Source organism: Epargyreus clarus, unplaced genomic scaffold (genome assembly GCF_041222505.1).
Source record: "Epargyreus clarus isolate Ecla_fem2 unplaced genomic scaffold, WU_Ecla_fem_2.2 ptg000007l, whole genome shotgun sequence".
NCBI classification, from domain to species: Eukaryota; Metazoa; Arthropoda; class Insecta; order Lepidoptera; family Hesperiidae; genus Epargyreus; species Epargyreus clarus.
Window position 1 is genome coordinate 6,312,651 of NW_027332215.1, and position 20,926 is coordinate 6,333,576.

Below are 20,926 nucleotides of genomic sequence, written 5' to 3' on the forward strand. Positions count from 1 at the left end.
TTTTGACACATGCCATCGCTACGACAATAAGCATGTGCCACACAAATCGATAATCAAAGAAACCGATTTTTACTACAAATCGATTACAACTCCATATCGTTCTGTATATATTGCTTAATATTTTGTAAACAGAATATTTCTTTAGTATTTTTCTAAATCATCTTAAGACTTAATAACAAAAAGAAAAGAAAATAAATTATTTCGTAATTAAAAAAAAAATAATCATTTTCAGAAGATTAAATAAATCATGTACATGCTATCGTAACTTGTATTTATTTTTTTCATTTTAACAATCACTAAGGAACAAAGTCTCGATTATTTTATTGTTGTTATGATGAAAAAGCGATAAAAAATATATTATTGGTATTGGTAATTCTAAGTTTCGATTATTAGAAAGTTAATCGATTATGATTTCTTCCGAATGGTTTGAAGCTGCAAGCTGTAGCCGTAAATTGTCGTACACTGCTAAATTACCCGACTGATATAACATTGTAACGACGCCCTATGAAACATTTTGATGTAGGATAACTTGGTTTCTGGACACATTTTAATTGAAATAAAATGTGTAATACAATTTATAATTTTTACTAATTATTCTTGTTAATAAATTATTTCGTAATTGTAGTAGAAGTATCGTCTAGAAGTATTTGACTTTCCACTTACGTGATATGCGTTCATACAAAGTAAGGTCAAAAATTTTATGACATTAGGATGGCATGTGTCAAAATGGGCCTATTAGATTGTGACGACTATAATAACATTAAAATAAATATAGTTTAAAAAACTAAAAACACGCTTTTATGATAAAATCAACTAAAAAGCAAAAAATAATCTTCCATCTAGAAATCAATTAATTTTAGTTGATTTTATCATAAAAGCGTGTTATTTAGTTTTTTAAACTATATTTATTTAATTAATTTTAAGTATTTATTGTTATAGCGACCACCATCATGCATCGTTTGTAAAAAAAGCAAGTGTCTATCTATTACGGTTTAAGAGATAATGCCCAGTGACACACGTATAGACAGCGGAGGGTTTCGTTTTACCCTTTGAGTACGGAATCCTAAAAATCATTCTACAAGAGGGCGTTATAGATATGTTTCAGAACATTTGAGTTATAGGTAAATAACATTATTATTTTCTAAACTAAAAATCACGCTATAACAGTGATTGAAACTAAAAAGCAATTATTTGCAATCTAGTAACTTGCGATGAATTTTCTCACAGGCGCTTTAACAATCTCGCCTCGAAAAACGTTAATCCTGAGGATGTTGATAAGGACAATGGTACAAAACTAATAAGATCGTGTATTGTCATCGGTTTTTGATAATTCTTCAAAGTTTTGCATTAAACTGAACGTTCAAAATGGATAGAAATCGGGTTCAAAGATTCCGTTACTGTTGCGTACATACATACTTACATACATACATACATACATACATACATACATACATACAACCCAAGCTAATAAGTAAAAAAAATAAAAATAACTGATTCAATATTTTGAAGTGAGTATATTCATTTCAAAGAGCGGTTATTCCGAAATTGCAAACATGCGCTTCGAATGGAAGCGCATGTTTGCATACACTGTAAATAGATATCACTAGTGTAAATAGATGTCAAAGCGGTTTGCGTTGCATATTTATATAAGAAAAAATATACGGACGTACATAATATGTTTGCATTCGCGTTGGATACATTCCCGGGAATACTCGTATGTGCAGATCAACGGAACTTTCCGCTTCAGATCACCATGAAGGAATTCCGTATATAATCCAACAAACATTAATATACAATATGCTCGGTTTACATGCGATTTCCTCGCCAAAATAAATACAATAAATAAAAATATTTCAACAAAAAATGTAGTAAGTACCAAATTGGTTAAGTGCAAGTGTTGTCGGTAAAATACCATTTGAAAAAAAAACGTAATAGTTGCTGACATGACGAAACTTGAATGTTTTTAACCGACTTCAAAAAAGGCGGAGGTTCCTTAATTCGACCGTATATACAGGGTGAATTTTTAAAACGGGCCTTCAGGGCCAAATCCGAAACTATAAGGATTAGCAAAAAATGCTGAAAGGAGTTACGAGGCCGATTTTAATAAAAACTAAAACTGCATCATTAGTTTTTTTAAATATTTTTTTCCTTAGCCGGGAATCGAACGAGTTCATTTTGAAAAAAATGACACCACTATATTATTCCACTATCTGAGAGTGTCGCTTATAAGGATCAAATGCTGGGAAGTAATGTTATGTGACAAATCAAAGGAAAAGGAAAATTTTGAAGAAAATACGTATTTTTCCATACATTGGCATACTAATCCTTAAGGATTATACATAACAAATGATTTATGTATAATTCTTTAGAAACAGACATAAGTCATACCATTGAAGAATTTGTTGGTTAATCAACTAATTATTCGATGTTATGACTATGACATACGGTTTAGTATGAGAAAGTAATAGTTTGGCAAATAAGTTACCGCCGTTTTTAGGATTTATTTTTTAATGAAAATAGATAACTGATTAAATAGTAAATTCTTATTGTTTGTTGTTTACAACTTCGTTTCAACGTTAAATATGATTTTCTATATTTCTTTTTTTAGTAATCACGCGGATTTGACTCTAAAAAGTAATTCTCGCAAATTGTCAACTTTACATCTGTATTAAACGAAACTCCGCCCATAGCAAGTAAATCTATTTTATTGGTCCTAAAAATAACCTTAGCTAAGTTGGACATAAAAATATAAATTATTGGGAAACAAAACGTCCATTTCTAATGATTAGAAACATTGAGCCAAAAAAAATGTTAATACACGAAATGTTTAAATTAATGAATGGCGGGAACTTAACTGCCAAATTAATATGAAAAAATATGTATTTTCTTAAAATTGAGGCTTTTCCTTTAGTTTCTCATTTATCATTACTTTCCAGATTTTGATCCTTATAAGCGACACTATCAGATAGTGGAATAATATAGAGGGTGCATTTTTTTTCAAAATGAACTCGTTCGATTCCCGGTTAGGGAAAAAGTTATTTTAAAAAAGTAATGATGCAGTTTTAATTTTTATCAAAATCGGCCTCGTAACTCCTTTCAGCATTTTTTGCTAATCCTTATAGTTTCCGATTTGGCCCTGAAGGCCCGTTTTAAAAATTCACCCTGTATATATATTTTTTTTATGTTTGTTTGGGGATAACTTCGTCGTTTATGAACCGATTTTGATGATTTTTTTTTGTTGGAAAGAAGATGTATCCAAGGTGATCCCATTATGAGGAAATCAGGGTCTGATGATGGCAGACGAGAGAAATCGAGGAAAACTTTAAAAAAAGGTTAAGTTTTTTCATTAAGTATTTTTACTTATTGTAGTATATTATATTATTAGTATAGTATTATTATAGTATAGTATATTATATTATATTATTTCTGATGGTGGTGCTCATATTGCACGCGCTGTTTACGCTGTTATCCAAAGAAATATATTGAGTGCAGACTTCAAAAATATGTACTAAACCAACATTTATTTCGATTATTTTTTACTTTGTAGTGACATAGAAGTCGGTTGTAGTTTTTTTGTTATTTTTTTTTTATTTCTACGGTAGAGGCACTGAGGTAATATTTAAATATTAAGCGTTACAAATATTTTTGGCACTTTCCGCCTCAGATCACTATAAAAAAATCAATAGGTATAAACCATGAAACATTAATTTACACACACACGATTCATTACGATATGTTCGCCAAAACTGTTTTTAATTTGGTAATCCAAGCATTAAAATTCGCACGTAATGCGAGTCTTTTCATGCGAAATTTTATCGAATCGTGTACTCTTTAATCTAATACATTTTCATAAATAATGTTTAGGCTGACTGAGACCTGTGCCCAGCAGCAGGTTAGTTCACGACATAGCAACGTAGCAACAGTAGTTTGTTGCCGTTCAAAAAGAGTTCTAGATGAATCAATTTTGAATAAATAAAAATTGAATATGACATTTTTATTGAGCAGGATCATCTCCATATAACCCAGCCCCTATTACGCAGAATATTTTGTTACATTCGTGAATGTGGTAATGTTTGCTACGAGTGTATTACTGAAGCTCAGCAATGAGAATTGATGCATTCTGTATCGTATACAGTTTCATGAGCTGAATTTTGTCATTCCAAACATTGGACTTGCCTTATGACGAACGAGAAACGATCAGAGAACAACCATTATAATTTAATGAATTTAAAATGTTCTATTATATGTCAATAATTTATCTTGTAAGTGCAATAACACGAAATAAAAAGGTGAATATAAAGAAAGGAAAATGAATAAGTTGCTCTTATGATAAAGATTCAACCGTGTTTATCTTGTGAAGGCCTCTGTTACACTGTTTGATATTCAGTTAATTACTTATTAACGTGTAAAAAAACGACATTACTTTTAGAAGTTATAGGATTCTTACTATAGAAGCGTTAGCATGTTTTTTATTAAAACACTTTCACTCTTCTCATTTACAGCTTTCAAGGTGAATATAATTAAGCTATAGTTACCAGTCCGTGCTTATAAGCGTGGTGGAAAATGGCCAAGAAGCTTCTTTTGAAAGAAATCCGTGCAAAGAAGTCAACGATAAAGGGTCAATGAAATATTTAAAACATGAGAATGGAAATTTACTGAGAACATTTCATTATTTTTCATTCCAATCACAATTACTTCTGAAATATATTTTTGGCATATTTGTAAATTATAGCTGTAGGTTACACATCGTTTGGGTGTTTGAAATTTAATATTTTCTCCGACTATGAACCTGGTTCCTTATGACGTGGCTGTGGTCAGTTTTGAGCAGGATAAAGGTAAAGTTTGGTATTTACTCGTTTGAATATAGAGTTGAATTCTGTAACTTTGTTAAATAGTTGAAATCAGGTAGCTCATACCTCATACCTCTGCTGCATTCCATTAAAGTTGTATTCAGTTTATAAACCTCTGGTTTTTCGGATCTGATCTCGTCTAATGCCTGAGTTCCGGACTGAGAGGTATAATTTTGAATGACGATTTTTTATATATTATAGAAATAGCAGACGAGCTAACACTCCACCTGATTGTGAAATAACGTGCACTTTGCTTTTCAACGACTGACATTTATTTACGAATCAACAACGTTTATACTATGTACACAACAGATGTCGTTAGTAGTATTTAAATTAAATAATATTAGTAATAATTTGTTACTACATTATAACACCCCTACTTAACGAAATATTACAATAAACTTAAAAACATAAATTCTTTAACTAAATAAAACAAAATCTCACTGAGGAACAAGACCTATCATTTCCAAGAATTTATGATTTTTATTTGAAAATAAGCCTTTGGTCAATAAATCTGCAGGCATATCTTGAGTCGATACATACATAACTTTAACTAAATTATTTTTTATAGCTTCTTTGACATAATGATAACGTACATCAATATGTTTTGTTCTATTGGGTGATTGTGAACTAGTTGCCAATTTCAATGCACTTTGGTTATCACAATGTAATGTATGTACATAGTTTACCTGTAATCTCGTAAAACAAATTTCTTAAATATATGGCTTCTCTAGTTGCCTCTGATAATGCTACATATTCAGCTTCTGTGCTAGATAACGAAACCGTCTTCTGTTTTCTACTCTGCCATGATATCACAGACCCACACATGGTAAAGCAGAAGCCAGTATAAGACTTCCTGTCTAACATGTCACCAGCCCAATCAGCATCAACAAAGCCTTTTAAATTTAAATTATCTCTACTGTATTTTAAACAATAATGTTTAGTTTTCTGTAAATATCTTAATATTCTCTTTGCATGATTGTAATGAGTTTCATTGTAACTATTATTGAATTGACTCAAGTAGCTAATGGAATATGAAATATCAGGTCGAGACATGACAGCTAAATACATTAAACTTCCTATAAGTCTTTGATAAGGTACATTTGTTATACAATTTTCTGCTTTTTCAAGATTTAGCTTGCATTCTATAGGAGTATCTATTGATCTACAGTTAGACATATCAAATCTTAATAACAATTGTTCTATATACTGCTGTTGATCTATTGTTATAGTATTAGACTTCTTGTTTACATTAATCCTCATACCTAAATAGTTTTTTACACAACCTAGATCTTTTATCTTAAATTCTGTATTTAGTGCATTTATCAATTTTACTGTCTCATTTTTACATGTAGAGAAAATCAAAAAATCATCAACATATACTGCTACAATTAATTTAACATTATTACTTAATTTTGTAAATAAACATTGTTCATAAGAACTTGTTTTAAAACCTAGTCTATCTAAACAATCTTTCACCCTTTCAAACCACATTAAAGATGATTGTTTAAGCCCATAAATAGCTTTCTTAAGTTTTAAAACTTTACCTTTATCTTTACATTCATATCCTTCAGGAATAGCCATACAAATGTTTTCTTTTAAGTATCCATTTAAAAACGCCGTAGTCACATCAAGATGTGTTATGTCCATACCCCATTGTACACATAGAACAAATAGCATTCTTAGGGTAGAATGTTTTACAACAGGGGAGAAGGTGTCCTCATAGTCAATACCTCTTCGTTGTGAAAACCCTTTTGCCACTAATCTAGCACGATATCTTACTTTATTGTTAACATCAAACTTCTTTTTAAAAACCCACTTGCTCTGCACAATTGAACTATCGCTTGGTACATCTATGAGATCCCATGCCTCATAGATGTACTCAAATGCCTGTAGCTCCTCACGCATGGCCAGCTTCCATTGCTCTGCTTCAGGCCCAAGCAGCGCTTCAGAGAAGTCAATATCCTCAGCATCTGGCAAGTCGTTTGAAGTACACATGTTTGTATATCCATAGCGATTTGGTGGACGTCTCACTCTCTTATTCTCAACTACTTCAACGTCTTCTAGAGCTTGTAACTCACCTGTTGAAATATCTGTTGGTATAACTGAGTCTGTTGAAGTATTATCTGTAGTCTCATATGGATCCACATAAGCCGATGAATCAGAACTTGTACTGGCCAGAGATTCATTCATCAAGGTATTGTCCCCCACTGAATCTCTGCTCTCTACACCTAATTCCTGCGAATCATTAGTTGTATCAGTTCTTTGAATCAAGTTCTTTTCTTCATTCTGAATCCATATAGCCTTCTCTTCCATTTTTTCACTATCCTCTTTTCCCTCCATGACTATTATATCTCTCTTTATGATGATTTCATTTTTATTTGGTACATAAACACGATATCCTTTTACATTGTCTGCATAGCCAACAAGAATGTATTGCTCGGCCTTTTTATCCCACTTTAATCTTCTCTCTTTGGGTATGTGGGCCATCACTAGGCTTCCAAACAGACGAACGTGACTTAAATCTGGTTTCTTTTTGTACCACGCTTCATATGGTGTCATATTTTCAAGGCTTGAAGTTGGAGAGCGATTTTTAAGATATACAGCAGTGTTTGTTGCTTCAGCCCAAAACTGTTTACCGAGTTTTGCGTCAAACAACATGCATCTTGCCTTCTCAACAATTGTTCGATTAGCCCTTTCACAGACACCATTTTGTTCCGGCGTATAAGCAACAGTTTTCTGATGAATAATACCATTTGTTATCAAGTAATTCTTCATTTCTTTACTACAAAATTCACCACCATTGTCCGTGCGTAGAATCTTTATTTTCTTATTCTGTTGATTTTCAATCATCATTCTAAATTCTTTGAATTTAGTAAATACTTCATCTTTATTCTTCAAGAAGTATATGAAAGTCATACGACTATAATCATCTATAAACAATAGAAAATACCGGGCTCCTCCGATGGATTTTATTTCCATTGCACCGCAAACATCTGCATGTATGACCTGTAATGTCTCAGTACTCCTTTCTGTGACACGTGAAAATGGTAGTCTTGACTGTTTACCTTCGCAACAAATTACACATTTATCCTTCGTCATGTCACTAGTACCATCAAATGTCAATCCATTCACAGTTCCATTTTTCATCTTATTCAAATCGCCGCTGTTAATATGTGCTAGCCTCCTGTGCCACATCTGCGCAGATACTGACGTGCTACTAAGCAACAATCTGCCTCTTTAGTTTGAAGCTTGTAAACACCATTAGTAGACACTGCAGTTGCTACCAACACATTATTCTTATTACGTATGTAACAGTGACTTTGCTCAAAAACTACACTGTTTCCGTTTTTGATCAATTCGCTCACTGATAATAAATTTGTTGTTAGACTCGGCACACATAGCACATCTTTAACTGTGATTTCGTAGTTATAATCCGTCGTTATCTGTACGTTTCCAGAACACAAAACTGGCACAACTGTATTGTTCGCAACAGTAATACTTGATAAACTCGGCGAATAATTTGCATTGTTTATCCAATCTTTTACCGCCGTCATATGTGCACTTGCGCCGGAATCAACGTACCATTCATGTCTGCTATATTTTCCATTCAAAAATACCACGCTAAATGCATTGCTTTGCTTATTTTTCTGCATTAATGGACAATTATTTCTAAAATGACCAATTTGTTTACATTTGTAACATGTAATTGTCTTCTTTTCATCTGTCACTTTATTTGACGTCGTGCCATATTTATTAGGATTCATTGCGTTCTTTCGATTGCAGTACGGTTTTTTCGCAGCGAATGCAGCGCCACTGGTATCTGTCTCGATAACATTTGAAACCTCCATATCAATTAGCTTTGACTTTATTGTATCTGTGGTAATTTGAATACCCGAGTGTTCAATGGCCATTATCATGGGACTATATTTTTCTGGCAAACCTGCGAGCAATAATGACCCTATCCATTCATCTGTAATTGCAAAACCCGTGCCTTTTAATCTCTGCGCTGTCTCAATTACTTGCGTTACATACGAAGTCATTGTATCACAATTTTCTTGTCGAATTGATATTAGATGTCGCAATAGGGTTATCTTTCGTGAAAAACCCGAATCATCAAACATATTCTTGAGCTTTTTCCATAACTCTTCCGAACTTGATGTTTCTTTAATATGCACGTACAATCCAGTATCAATAGTTAAAACCAATTTTGCCCTTGTTTTAGCATCTTCTTCTGGCTTTCTTTCGACCGCCGCCATTGGTTTGATGTAATGTAACATTCCTTCAAGTATCAATAGGTTTTCGGCCGCAAAACTCCACTCGTCATAATTTTGCCGTCCTTTTAATTTGGGAACACTTTGGATATAGCTCATAGACATTTTTTTACAAAGTTCAGCACTTTTCTTAAACTGTAAACTGTTTTACTAAGAAAAATAGGACGATTGCCCATAACCTGTGAAATAACGTGCACTTTGCTTTTCAACGACTGACATTAATTTACGAATCAACAACGTTTATACTATGTACACAACAGATGTCGTTAGTAGTATTTAAATTAAATAATATTAGTAATAATTTGCTACTACATTATAACACTGATGTCTATGGGCGGCAAGCTAAGTTATTGCCGCCCATAGACATCTACAATCAACACCAGACAAAAGTGAAGTCCTACCTGAGGTCGGCGACAGGTGAATTGTTTTCTTGAGGAATAACTTTGAATACCTCGGATAGGTGCATCTTCCTTACTAAATCCTGCAAATTGAAACATTGCAGCGCCTAACACTGCTATTATTAAGCAGAAATTACTTTAATACTATATCTTCAAACATGTGGCTGTGAATAGCTATATATTGATAACAAATATGTTCAATGATCCTTTATGAAGAAAAGGTTAAGTATCCCTGATCTAAATGTACTTAGCAAATGGAGATTTAAAAGTCAAGTCTAACAGTTAAACGTGGATCATGACGTGTTGATGACAATTACAAAAGTGACTGACCTCTAATCTAATTGAAGGAATAAATATAAACTGTTAATGAAATAGTAAACCTTATCTCCATGAGCTAGTTCATCGGGTTCAAGAAGCTTATCTCACATCGATTACACAAGCGGGTACAAATATGTATCACTTTCCGTAAAGATACGATAAAGGGAGCTTCTTTATTGAGACGACGGCGGCACGGCACGACAACGACACCACAACCATAATACCTAATAAGATTGTAAATATGTATTTGGTATTACATTCTAAAGAGCGCTTCTCCGTTGAGACGACAGCGGCACGGTACGGCAACGACAGATATAATACCTAAAGGGATAAGGCAATTGTACTTTGGGTACAAAGAGGTATTTCGGGTATCAAAAGGAAGAGCAACGCTCTTACGGCCGGTCTCAAAAAACTACCTTTAACAAACAATTAAATTAGCTACCAAAAGTAGCTGATGACAGCTTGTGATTGCGTTTTTTAAACATCCGAACAGCGCCAAAGAACCTTCATTGCTGAATATCGATAAAAGTTTGCGCTGTTATTGACACTTGAACGGCACTGATAAATAACACAATCGGTACCGTGTCGTGCCGTTGTCGTCACAATAGAAGCACGCAAAGAGTAAAGTCCAGTTCTGCTTTGCTAAAAATAGTAGCCGCAAATAATTTACTTAGAAATATTTAACGCGAGCAAACATTAACTCTATAGATAGAAATATAAATTTACACTGCTAAATGACAAAATTTTCCTTGTTTAGATTACCTCCAAGAATATGCTAAGTAATGTGAAGTAAGGATGTGTGATGTTTGTATTTGACCGGATTACTTGGATTGTAATTGAATATTATGTCATTCATTATTACTTGCCCTAATTCGTGTAGGCGGAGCGGTTACTATCGGTCTGTTACGCAGAGAGTTTTGGATTCACTCCCCACCCAGGCATGGTAAACGACGAATTGATACTTCTGTTCTGTGTGTGTGTGTGGCACCCACGATCCAGACAGTCTTATGAGTATAGACCAGGTATTTTGCATTTCGTTTAAAATTAAAATTATGTGGCTTACTGTAAATTTATCAATAATTCATGTATAGTATGTATATACAGATGGTCTAAAAGAGAAACATGTTAAGTGCAAAAATGGCACTTTTGACATTAAGCTCTTTTCACTTTGATATTATCAGGCTCGTGCGTGTGTGCTGTATCTCCTTTTATGTTATGTGAAAGTGTGTATGTGACTTAATTGACATACAGGTGGACTTTAATAAGATAATGGCAGATAAAAATAAAAATGTCGAAAGTGTCATTTTGACACTTAACACGTTTGTCTAATAGAGCATCGATGTTAAGTGTACTGTATTCTTTGTCATCGTCAAACTATTGCTGTTCCACAAATTGGGGCAGGTCTTCTCTCAGGGTTCGACGAGTTTAGGCCATAGTACTTCACACTCATTTGAATTTTTTTTAAAGAACTCGCTGGTGAGCAAATTTTCTCAAGATTTTTTTCATTCACCGTTATAGCCAGTGATAGTTATTGCTAATTCGCAAATAATTTTAAAATCAGAGGTGTCTGGGATTTGAACCTTGAACTCCGCAATTGACAGATCACTAACCATTAGGATATCATTGAAGCAATGTATGTATATTTATTCAATGCGTTATATAAATAAATACATATTTTTTATAATAAGTTGTAGTTGTCGAGCTTGCAGTCCACCTGATGATAAGTCGCTACTGCCGCTTATGGACCTCTGTATTCAATCCCAGATAAATTTAGATTCCTATCTGAGGTCGGTCACAGATGGACGACATATTTTAGAGAACTGTAACGTCTGCGCAAACATGATTTTTTTCTGGTTTTGGTAAGCATGCTAAATGATTGAATCCACAGAGTCCGAGGCTCTAATTGTTCGGCTGGAATAAACTAACCACTGACATCTCGTTGAATTGAATTCATGATGTGATTGTTGTCAAGTGAACGTATTTTTCCATTACTTTTTTCACATCGACTCCATATTTTCCACACCCAAAGAGTAAAAACAAAACTCTCTTACTAAGCCTCCGCTGTCTGTCTGTCTGTCACAGGGCTCTTTCTCTTGAACCGTAATAGATTGACACTTAGAATTTTTACACAATGTGTTTAATGGTGAGCGCTTTAACAAAAAATAATAAAAATAAAAACGTCTAATTTTTCAAAATGATGTGCGTATTATAAATGAATTATTACAAACTTTAACGTTCAAGGAAAACAGTGTGAGAAACCCTGCATATCTGAGAAATCGTGCGAAAGTATGTGAAGTCTACCAATTTTCACCTGGCCAGCGCGTGACTATGGCTTAATCCCATTTATTCTGAGAGGAGAACCTAACCCAGCAGAGAGACAGCAATAGGTTGATAACGATGAAGTCATAATACCTGTATGCCTAATTACAGATTGGTATACAATATATACCGAATATCGCACCGGCATATACCGGTATCGCATCTGAGGCCGATCTCAGATAGGAATATAATCCTGTCTGGGATTGACAACAAATGTCCATGGGCGGCAGTAGCCACTTACCATCAGGTGGACTGCATGCTCGTCTGTTACTCCCATATTTCATAAAAAATATATAAACATGTTTATAATATAACACAATAATTATTTTAACATTAAATAACTCTCGCTTGAGGCCTAGACCTTCAACCTCGGTCATATAATCTGAGACCAAAATTCACACCACTATCATGGCTCAACATATTCACTTATATTTACTTTTTATTGTTTTACGTAATCTGCTTCAATTGTGAAATTGATTTAAATGACAATAATTCACAACCACAATAGATAATGTTTAACAACGTTTTCAGTTAACAATGTTTTCATTATAAAAATCTCTATACATACCACTCCGTGTTGTCGATGAAATAAAATAATTATGATGTCAGTGATATAATTGTTAATCTGGTAAAATCCTTTGCACGTCCGAAATTAATTCGTTTAACATTCCGTTTCATTTATCGTCACCACTTATTACTCGACTGCCAAATAAGGGTTATGTTTTTATAAAATACTTTTCGAGTAGGTATACCGTGTTCAATAGAGTAAAATCTGTCCATGTGTATATCACATGTGTAGAGTCACAGGGCTCTATTTCTTAAACCGAACAGAGTGAGTGATACTAGAAATTTTCACAATGCCTTTAGGTACCATAGGTTAGTAAAGATTACTCACTCCTAACAAGAAAATGTAACCGGTTTTGACAATTGAAATACTTAGTTGCGTAAAAAAGTTTTGCCACGTCTCCGTGCTAAAATGTCCCTAAAATATTTGAAATAATTATTTATTTATTTATTATGCAAATTACGCAGTATTTGTTATTTATTCGTAAATTTTCTCAAAAAATGTTTTTATTTGTCAAGAGTTAAAAAAAAGAACTTACAAATAAGCCGTTTGTGGCTTCATTCAATTTCAAGGTGGCGAAGTATCTTTACTAATCTATGTTAGGTACCTACTATAAAAAGAAATTCAAAAAATTAAAGTTCAACTCGCACTTGGCCAAAGGTATATCAAATAATTTTTACATTTCCCTTTTTATTTGTTCGGTTATTATTCCCAGTCTGGGCACAGTCACCTCAGAGTGTGAGGGACTTATGCAATATCCCATCACAGGGGCCAGAGCAGCTGTTTTCAAATAGTTCTACGATTTCATATAATTATGGGTCGCGTTTTAATTTTAACAATGATTTCATTATTTTAATAAAAAGAGTATTATTATTTTTGATATTTTAAAAATATTTTCTAACATTATGAGTGGAGGACGTCAATTGATTAGATTAAAGGACGAAAGCCTTCAAACTAACGAGGAATGCCCAGGAAAATAACCACTATAACTAAAACAGAGTTCGATGAACAAGGCTCAAACGCAGTCCACGATAAATGTTTAATTAAAATTTGAAATAAATAACATGAAGGTACGTTGAAGTTTAATTTTTTAATAAATGGACACAAATATTAGGTACACTTCTTATTATTTATATTTTAATACACTTTTTATTTCATATTTTTTATTGTGTAAGTAAAAAAGAAACAAAATAAATATCCATATTCGTTTTCAAATGGAATTATATATTCTCAAATTTTGAAAATGACGTGTATTAAAAATTTTGGTTCAATCTTCGAACACGAAATTTTATTACAATAAGCTTGTTTTAATTCAATTTAACTAACACATTTTAATAAAAAATGACTATCAAACGTATAGAGCACCCCATTATCTTTTGATAAAATTGAATTCTAACCGCGTTTTAATTCTTGTTAGTATATTAATAAACATATGGGAGATAATGTTCAATGGCGTCATTGTTTCTCTACATACAGACGGTAAAAACACACGAAGTGAACTCGAATGACCGTGACCGTTTGAATTAGTTAGTAGCACGAAAATGACTGTCGGAATTTTGTATTTTCAATAGATAATTTTTACATTAAATATTTTATCGGTACTTACTTCTATAATAATACATTTATTATTTTTAAAAAATAGAAATAATAAATATAACTGTATTAGAACTTATTTACAAAAATTACATATACCTAGCTAAACAAAAATAAAAAAACTAAATTTTAAAAACATTAACTATCTAACTCATTTTTATGGTAGTCCATAAAAATGAGTTAGATGGAAATAATTAGTTTACTTTGCCCATTATTAATAATCAATCGATCTAATTTTATATCTATTAATTTTGCCTACTAAAGACTGCGAATTTCTTTTCTGCTCAGTGCTTGCCTAGAATTAGTGCAAATTACGATCTTCGGTAGACAAAAATGGATAGGTTGATAATTATTAATAAGTCGCGTTAATCAAGGAATTATTACGTACTTTAAAAATTAAAATAATTATGTACCTATATGTTAAAAAGTAGTTATGCTTTTATTATTATTGACCATTGATCATTTTGTTAGTAAATTTGTCGTCATATTCTATTTCACACTATTTGATAAAAAAAAATTAAAAGAGCTCGAAAACGTACCTATTCACAGTATTACAATCTGGCAAAAAATATTTCAGTATAATAATAATTATTAAGTAATAAGATCAAAAATGATTGGGGTCAAATATAGATATCGTTATATGAGTATACCTGATAGAGCGAGGTAGGAACTATGAAATGCAAGAAGTGCAGCGGGCGGTGCCGCTGGTGGCAGCCAATCCGTGTGTCATGGCGAGAGCGGCCCGCGGGAGGCGGCGCGGATCGCCGACGCTTCGTCATTCCTCTAGCGAGCCGTTCTAGCTTCGCTCCTCGCAGTCTGCTTCTGACCGGCAGCGAGAGCGCGCGATCCCCCTCCAACTCCGAACCCCAACCATGGGGTTCCAAGCTCTTAAGTTTTTTCTTCTGTTCGTTTATCTCGTCCTCTCCTTTTCTGAACCCTCCACTAATTGTCCCGCGAAATGCATGTGCCAGCGGAACGCGATCCGCTGCCTGCACCAAGACCTGCAGGCCATCCCGAAAGCTCCGGATGATGCGCACACTCTGTAAGTACAAAACTTTTTACAAACTTTCTGTTTTGTTTCGCGGCTATTAATATCGCTCCGTTTCGTAAATAAATACGCCGAGCCGCTGCGATGGTTCGCGTTGCGAAAGTTAACTTTTCGCGGTACGCTCGCGTTGTGCTTTGCGAAGCGATAACAGGTCGCCTGGAGAAATAAATGTATGCAGCCGCGATGTCCGATAGAGCAACGGGTCACTTCCTTCGCGCGCAGCTACCAAAGGTTAAAGTATGTTTTACAGAAGTTAACTAGCACGCAGTTATCGAGGACGAGGAGATAAACACATGTTCTTGTGCCCGCGTGCGCCGGCAGCGATGTTTGTTTTTATTGCATAACTTTGTATGCTTAATCCGTGAATGTTTCGTAAGAATATCAGGTAGGTATGTATTTTTAGTGTGTTTGCGGATAGTTCAAAACTTTCGGAAGAACGCAGTATTAATTCGACAGCGCTCTTTTTACGGTGAATTGATAGCGAGCTTTGTCGGAAGTTTTTGAAGTTGTGCGGGAAATTGTTTATTTCGCCGTCTCGTGTCGGATGTTGAGGAGACTCGGATTCGGTTGGAATGTAATTGGACGGGCCGGTTTTGTTTTTTTCTCGCCTGCGATATGAAACTTTGCGTTGTTGTAAAATATTAAAATAAGGGCCGGTGACTTTTTGCCGGAGTGTTAACTAATTTTAAGGTAAAGTAATTAAATTTTTATTACTTACCCGTAGATTTTTCGGAACTTTCCGACGTTAAAATATATGAATTGACTCTAAAAAGGACTTGTCCATAAACAAATTATAAACTATGAATTTTGTTTTTCTTTAAATTAAAATAATTATAATGTGCAAGGGAAAATACGAACTCTTTCTAGTTCGACTGCGGCGTTCCCACTACCATACCAAAGTCCTCCATGCATTATCTCCGCTTGAGCTAGAGTTCTGGAAGAATTGGTAAAGTCAGCACATGAGGCGTTCCATGTTTCTTAACAACGGTCGCTAGAAATCATTAACAATTGTTGATCGAAGCTTCAAACGATTTAATTAAATTCTTGTTAACACCGTGTGGACTACGAATAAAAATATTTTTGAAAACCACTTAAAATGTATTTATCTCACGCATAAAAGGCTTAATTCCAACATCTTATAACTTGGTCTTTGAACCTAAAATATTTGGTAATCTTGCGGACCTCATGACGAATTTTTATTGTAATTTGTAATTGATTGAATTTACAACTATGAATTTCCTATTTCGCATAATTCGAATTAAAACCTTTGGGAATAGACTGATAAAGTTTAATGATAAGTCTTCGCTTCGCTTAACCCGCGAGCATATATGCAAAAAGCAACTTATATGATACTTATGCGAATTGTCCGTGTGTTCTAAACATGCATTGGCCTCTCAGAGATTCACGTACAAGATAATTAAGTTGGTAATGCAGTAGAAAATCTTCTTAAACACATACGTTGATATTTAAAACAAAAGATGAATAGTATTGTTATATCAATGTAAAAATAAATTTTATGTCGTAGATAAGTACTCAAAAATATTATAAAACAAATTTTAAAGTTGATGAACACCTAACAATTGCTAGATAGGTACAGGAAAATACTTTAAAAAACTGTTTTTTAAAATTGCATCGTTGACGCTCACGGAAGATAACGTTGCCGATAAAATTGCTACAACACTGTTATGTATAACATAAATTAATAATTCAATTTTATTCTACGAATTGATAATGTTACCGATCTTCAGAATTACAATAATTTTCGTAACAAGTGTTTTTGCTTATCACACCAAACGGAACACGTTCTTGTCGGCGTTTGATTTGCGGCAGAAATAGGCTTAATAATAGCCATTAACTTATGTTTAATATTCTGCGGCATGTGTTAGAAATTCGGTTGTAATTTTTTTTTAATTCCTATTCATTATTGAATATACGTGGCCCTTTGTGATTCGACTCCAGCGATACCGCCATTCCTGCTTCAACCTAATAACAGTATTTTAAGCGCTGCTGTGTTCTGATTTGAAGTGTGTAGTAAAATAACACTTTTCGGAGGCGGAACGCCTCTTTGTCCTCAAGAGTCGCAATGCTTCCGTGCCCGACCTTAGATAGAAATCTAATCATAACAGAGGTTGATTACAAATGTCCATGACCAGTAGCTACATACTGATGGGCTGCATGTTCTTGCGTCTTCTATTTCTATATTAAAAAACAACAAATGCTCGCTAATAGCTACAAATCTCTCAAAACAATTTAAAAAGAAGCGATTCACAAATAAAAGAGAGAAAAGTAACTTTTGAACTGTTTCGTCCTGCCTGTAATAATGCTTAATGCGTTGCCGACATAAAAAAATTTCTGATGTTATTCGCGGATACTTCTGCTATTCTTATTAAACGGAACGGTATACAACATCCAATGTATTTTACTTTGCGGCGCAAAAATACGATTAACATTTGTATAATTTTAGGTAACTTACGAACTTTATTATATGATATTTTATTTGATATTTTAGTTATGGGGAACAGAATACGGCATGACAATTATTACTTACCGGCACAATAGTTTGTAACCAATTAGAACTAATATACTTTAAGCGTTTCCTCTTTAAATTACTTTTATCTTGTATTACACTTGTAATATCTTGATGAATGTTATTTTACGGTACAAATATTCGGAACGTAACGCACAAAACCTTGTAATGTAATAATAACACATAATTGTGTAGAATAAGGATAAATTCTATATCGCGCGTATATTTTTGTTAATTATCACTCGGTAACAACGGTATTATCGAATCAGACATTAAAAAAACATTGTCGAGTAAATGAGCAAAGGTTCTTAAAATTAATTACTTGCTACTTATCTTTAGAATTACGGTACGATGACTTGTATTTCTGTTGTGGTAGGCAATATACTGATATTGTATCAACTACAGCAGCGTATATATAGAAGCAGCATTTTAAATCGTAAGTTTGGACAGAATTTAAACTCTTACCTACGTGGCTACATGCTTACTAATTAATATTGATTCTCAAAACGGATACCTACATTTGAAATCTACGGTTTAAATATTTTATACCTATATCTTATAGATAAAATTATTGTGTCACAATGTTAGTTACCGTACTCCTCCGAAACGGCTTTACCGATTTTCACCAAATTTTATATGCATATTCAGTGGGTCTGAGAATCGGCTACTATCTATTTTTCGTACCCCTAAGTGATAAGGGTTGTACACCCTTAACATTTTATTTATATGGCAATACAACGTTTGCCGGGTCAGCTAGTACAACTATAGATTAAAATATTGTTGGAACGGAATAGAATACAACAGTGTTATTGATGACGCAATTGTTTTACGACAACATTTAAACCATATGTAAGTTAAAAGTAATAGGTACTGACTGCTGACGTTTAAATTTGATTAGGCGTTATGAATATGCAGACTTATAAAAACGGAATACATTAGGTAACTAAATTTAAACGACGCTTACAATAGTAGAAATAACCTAACATTTCTAATGGAAGATAGAAGCCGATATCACTCGTAACTCGGGCGTTTAAGATTGTTTTTTAACAATTTTATTTATATGGATTCAGAATATAACTTCAATTACACAACGCAGTCGAGCACTCCGGAATTATGTTAGAAAAGTTACTTCTGACTTTATATTGTAATGAATTTTAATAAAGTAGATCAATTTGAATGAAATAAATATTACATGTAATGTACGGACTACATGTAATGTACGGTCTTCTAAATTCAAATCCATTGATTTGAATGTAGAAGATCCTGTGTGATCCGATTTGAAACTCACAGACAAATAGACAGACAGGCAAAAATCATATATGTGCTAGAAATTGTTTTTTTTTACTTATTCTCACTTTTGCAAATTTGCAAATATAGGTATTCGATGTAACATGTGAAGCTTACATTCTTGTCACACGGCACGGAACAGTGAATTTTCAAATCCTAAATGTTTTTTTTTTATCTATCTAACATAAAATGACTTTACTATAATTAGAATACTAAAACTTCAATTTCATTTCTGAAATAATTTAAGTTACTTTTGACTTTAAATTGTAATGACTTTAAATAAAGTAGATCAATTTGAATGAAATAAAGACTACATGTTAGGTCAGGATACGGACTATGAATGTAATAATCAATTGAATTAAATTTAGAAGATTTTTACTTATTCTCACTTTTGCAAATTTGCAAATATAAGTATTTGATGTAAAATGTGAATCTTACATTCCTATAACACGGCACGGGACACTGTTTTTAAATCTTAAATATTTTAACTTTCTTACATAAAATGACTTTACTATAATTAGAATACTAAAACTTCAATTTCATTTCTGAAATAATTTAAATTACTTTTGACTTTAAATTGTAATTACTTTTAATAAAGTAGTTTAATGTGAATGTTCTAAAGACTACTTATACGTTAAGTCTAGATATTACGGACTATGGATCTAATAATCCATTGAATTCAATTTAGAACTTTTTTACTTATTCTCACTTTTGCAAATTTGCAAATATAAGTATTAGATTTAACTTGTGAAGCTTATATTCTTATCAAACGGCACGGAGCAGTAAATTTTCAAATCCTAAATGTTTTAACTATCTAACATAAAATAACTTTACTATAATATAATCAGAATCTTAAAAGTTAAATTACATTTCGGAAAGTATTTATTTGTATGACCAATTAAGGCTTTAAAGCTATTTAACCAATAAAATGATATAGGTAAGTTTCAATAAATAAGAAATTACGCAAAATACTTATATGTAATCTTCGGGACTGGACCATAAATGTTCGTAACATCGTACGACTTATTAATTCAATACATAAACTTTAGTTAAATAATTAGGTATAAAGTTAATGAATCATTAACTACGAGGTCACAGTCTTACCGGGCGAAGTCCACCGCGAATAATTATTTAGCGGCACAAGTTTCAAACAATTTTGTTGTACAGATATTAGGGATGGCGATTCTTTCGCTTTTTTCTTTGTTTTGAATCGATTAGAATCGAAGTGTGATAAATAGATTCACAAAAAAATTACGCCTAAAGAATTGAAGCTCCACTCACTGAAATACGTATCCGTCGGCAAAGTGTCTATAACTTAAAAAAAAAACGATTTTCTAGGAAGAAATATCGATTCACTGAATCGATCCATTACCGCAGATCGATTCTTCGATTATTTTATTTTATTTTATTTTTATTTATTTTATTAAGTTTACCAACGGTTGTAACATTATACATATTTTTATATTAAGTCTAGTTACAATGCAAGCAATACATGTACGACCACTTAGAGGTAAACATCACATGCAATACAGATGTAAACGTGTTAATGAAAATAAAATAACAAACTTTATCTACCAAAAAATAAAACAACACAAAAAAGAGAGAAAAAAAAACAGTACAAGTAACAAATTAAACATTAAATTAAACACTTATTTAATTTAGATACAGCCTTCTTAAATGCAGCTAGACACATTAATCGATCTCAGGTTGCCTTTCCTAACAGATATATTGCATTCCTCGGGACAAA

At 32.9% G+C, this 20,926-nt stretch overlaps 1 protein-coding gene across 1 annotated transcript in view; it reads left to right on the forward strand.

The window, feature by feature from the left end:
• The first annotated feature begins 15,119 nt into the window (after positions 1 to 15,119).
• The window catches only part of LOC140743298 (peroxidasin), a 103,187-nt gene continuing 97,380 nt past the window's right edge, over positions 15,120 to 20,926 (forward strand). Inside the window, exon 1 of the mRNA XM_073074462.1 lies at positions 15,120 to 15,359. Within this exon, the coding sequence (XP_072930563.1) occupies positions 15,190 to 15,359 (170 nt within the window). The 5' untranslated portion in view covers positions 15,120 to 15,189. The remainder of the gene's footprint in view (positions 15,360 to 20,926) is intronic.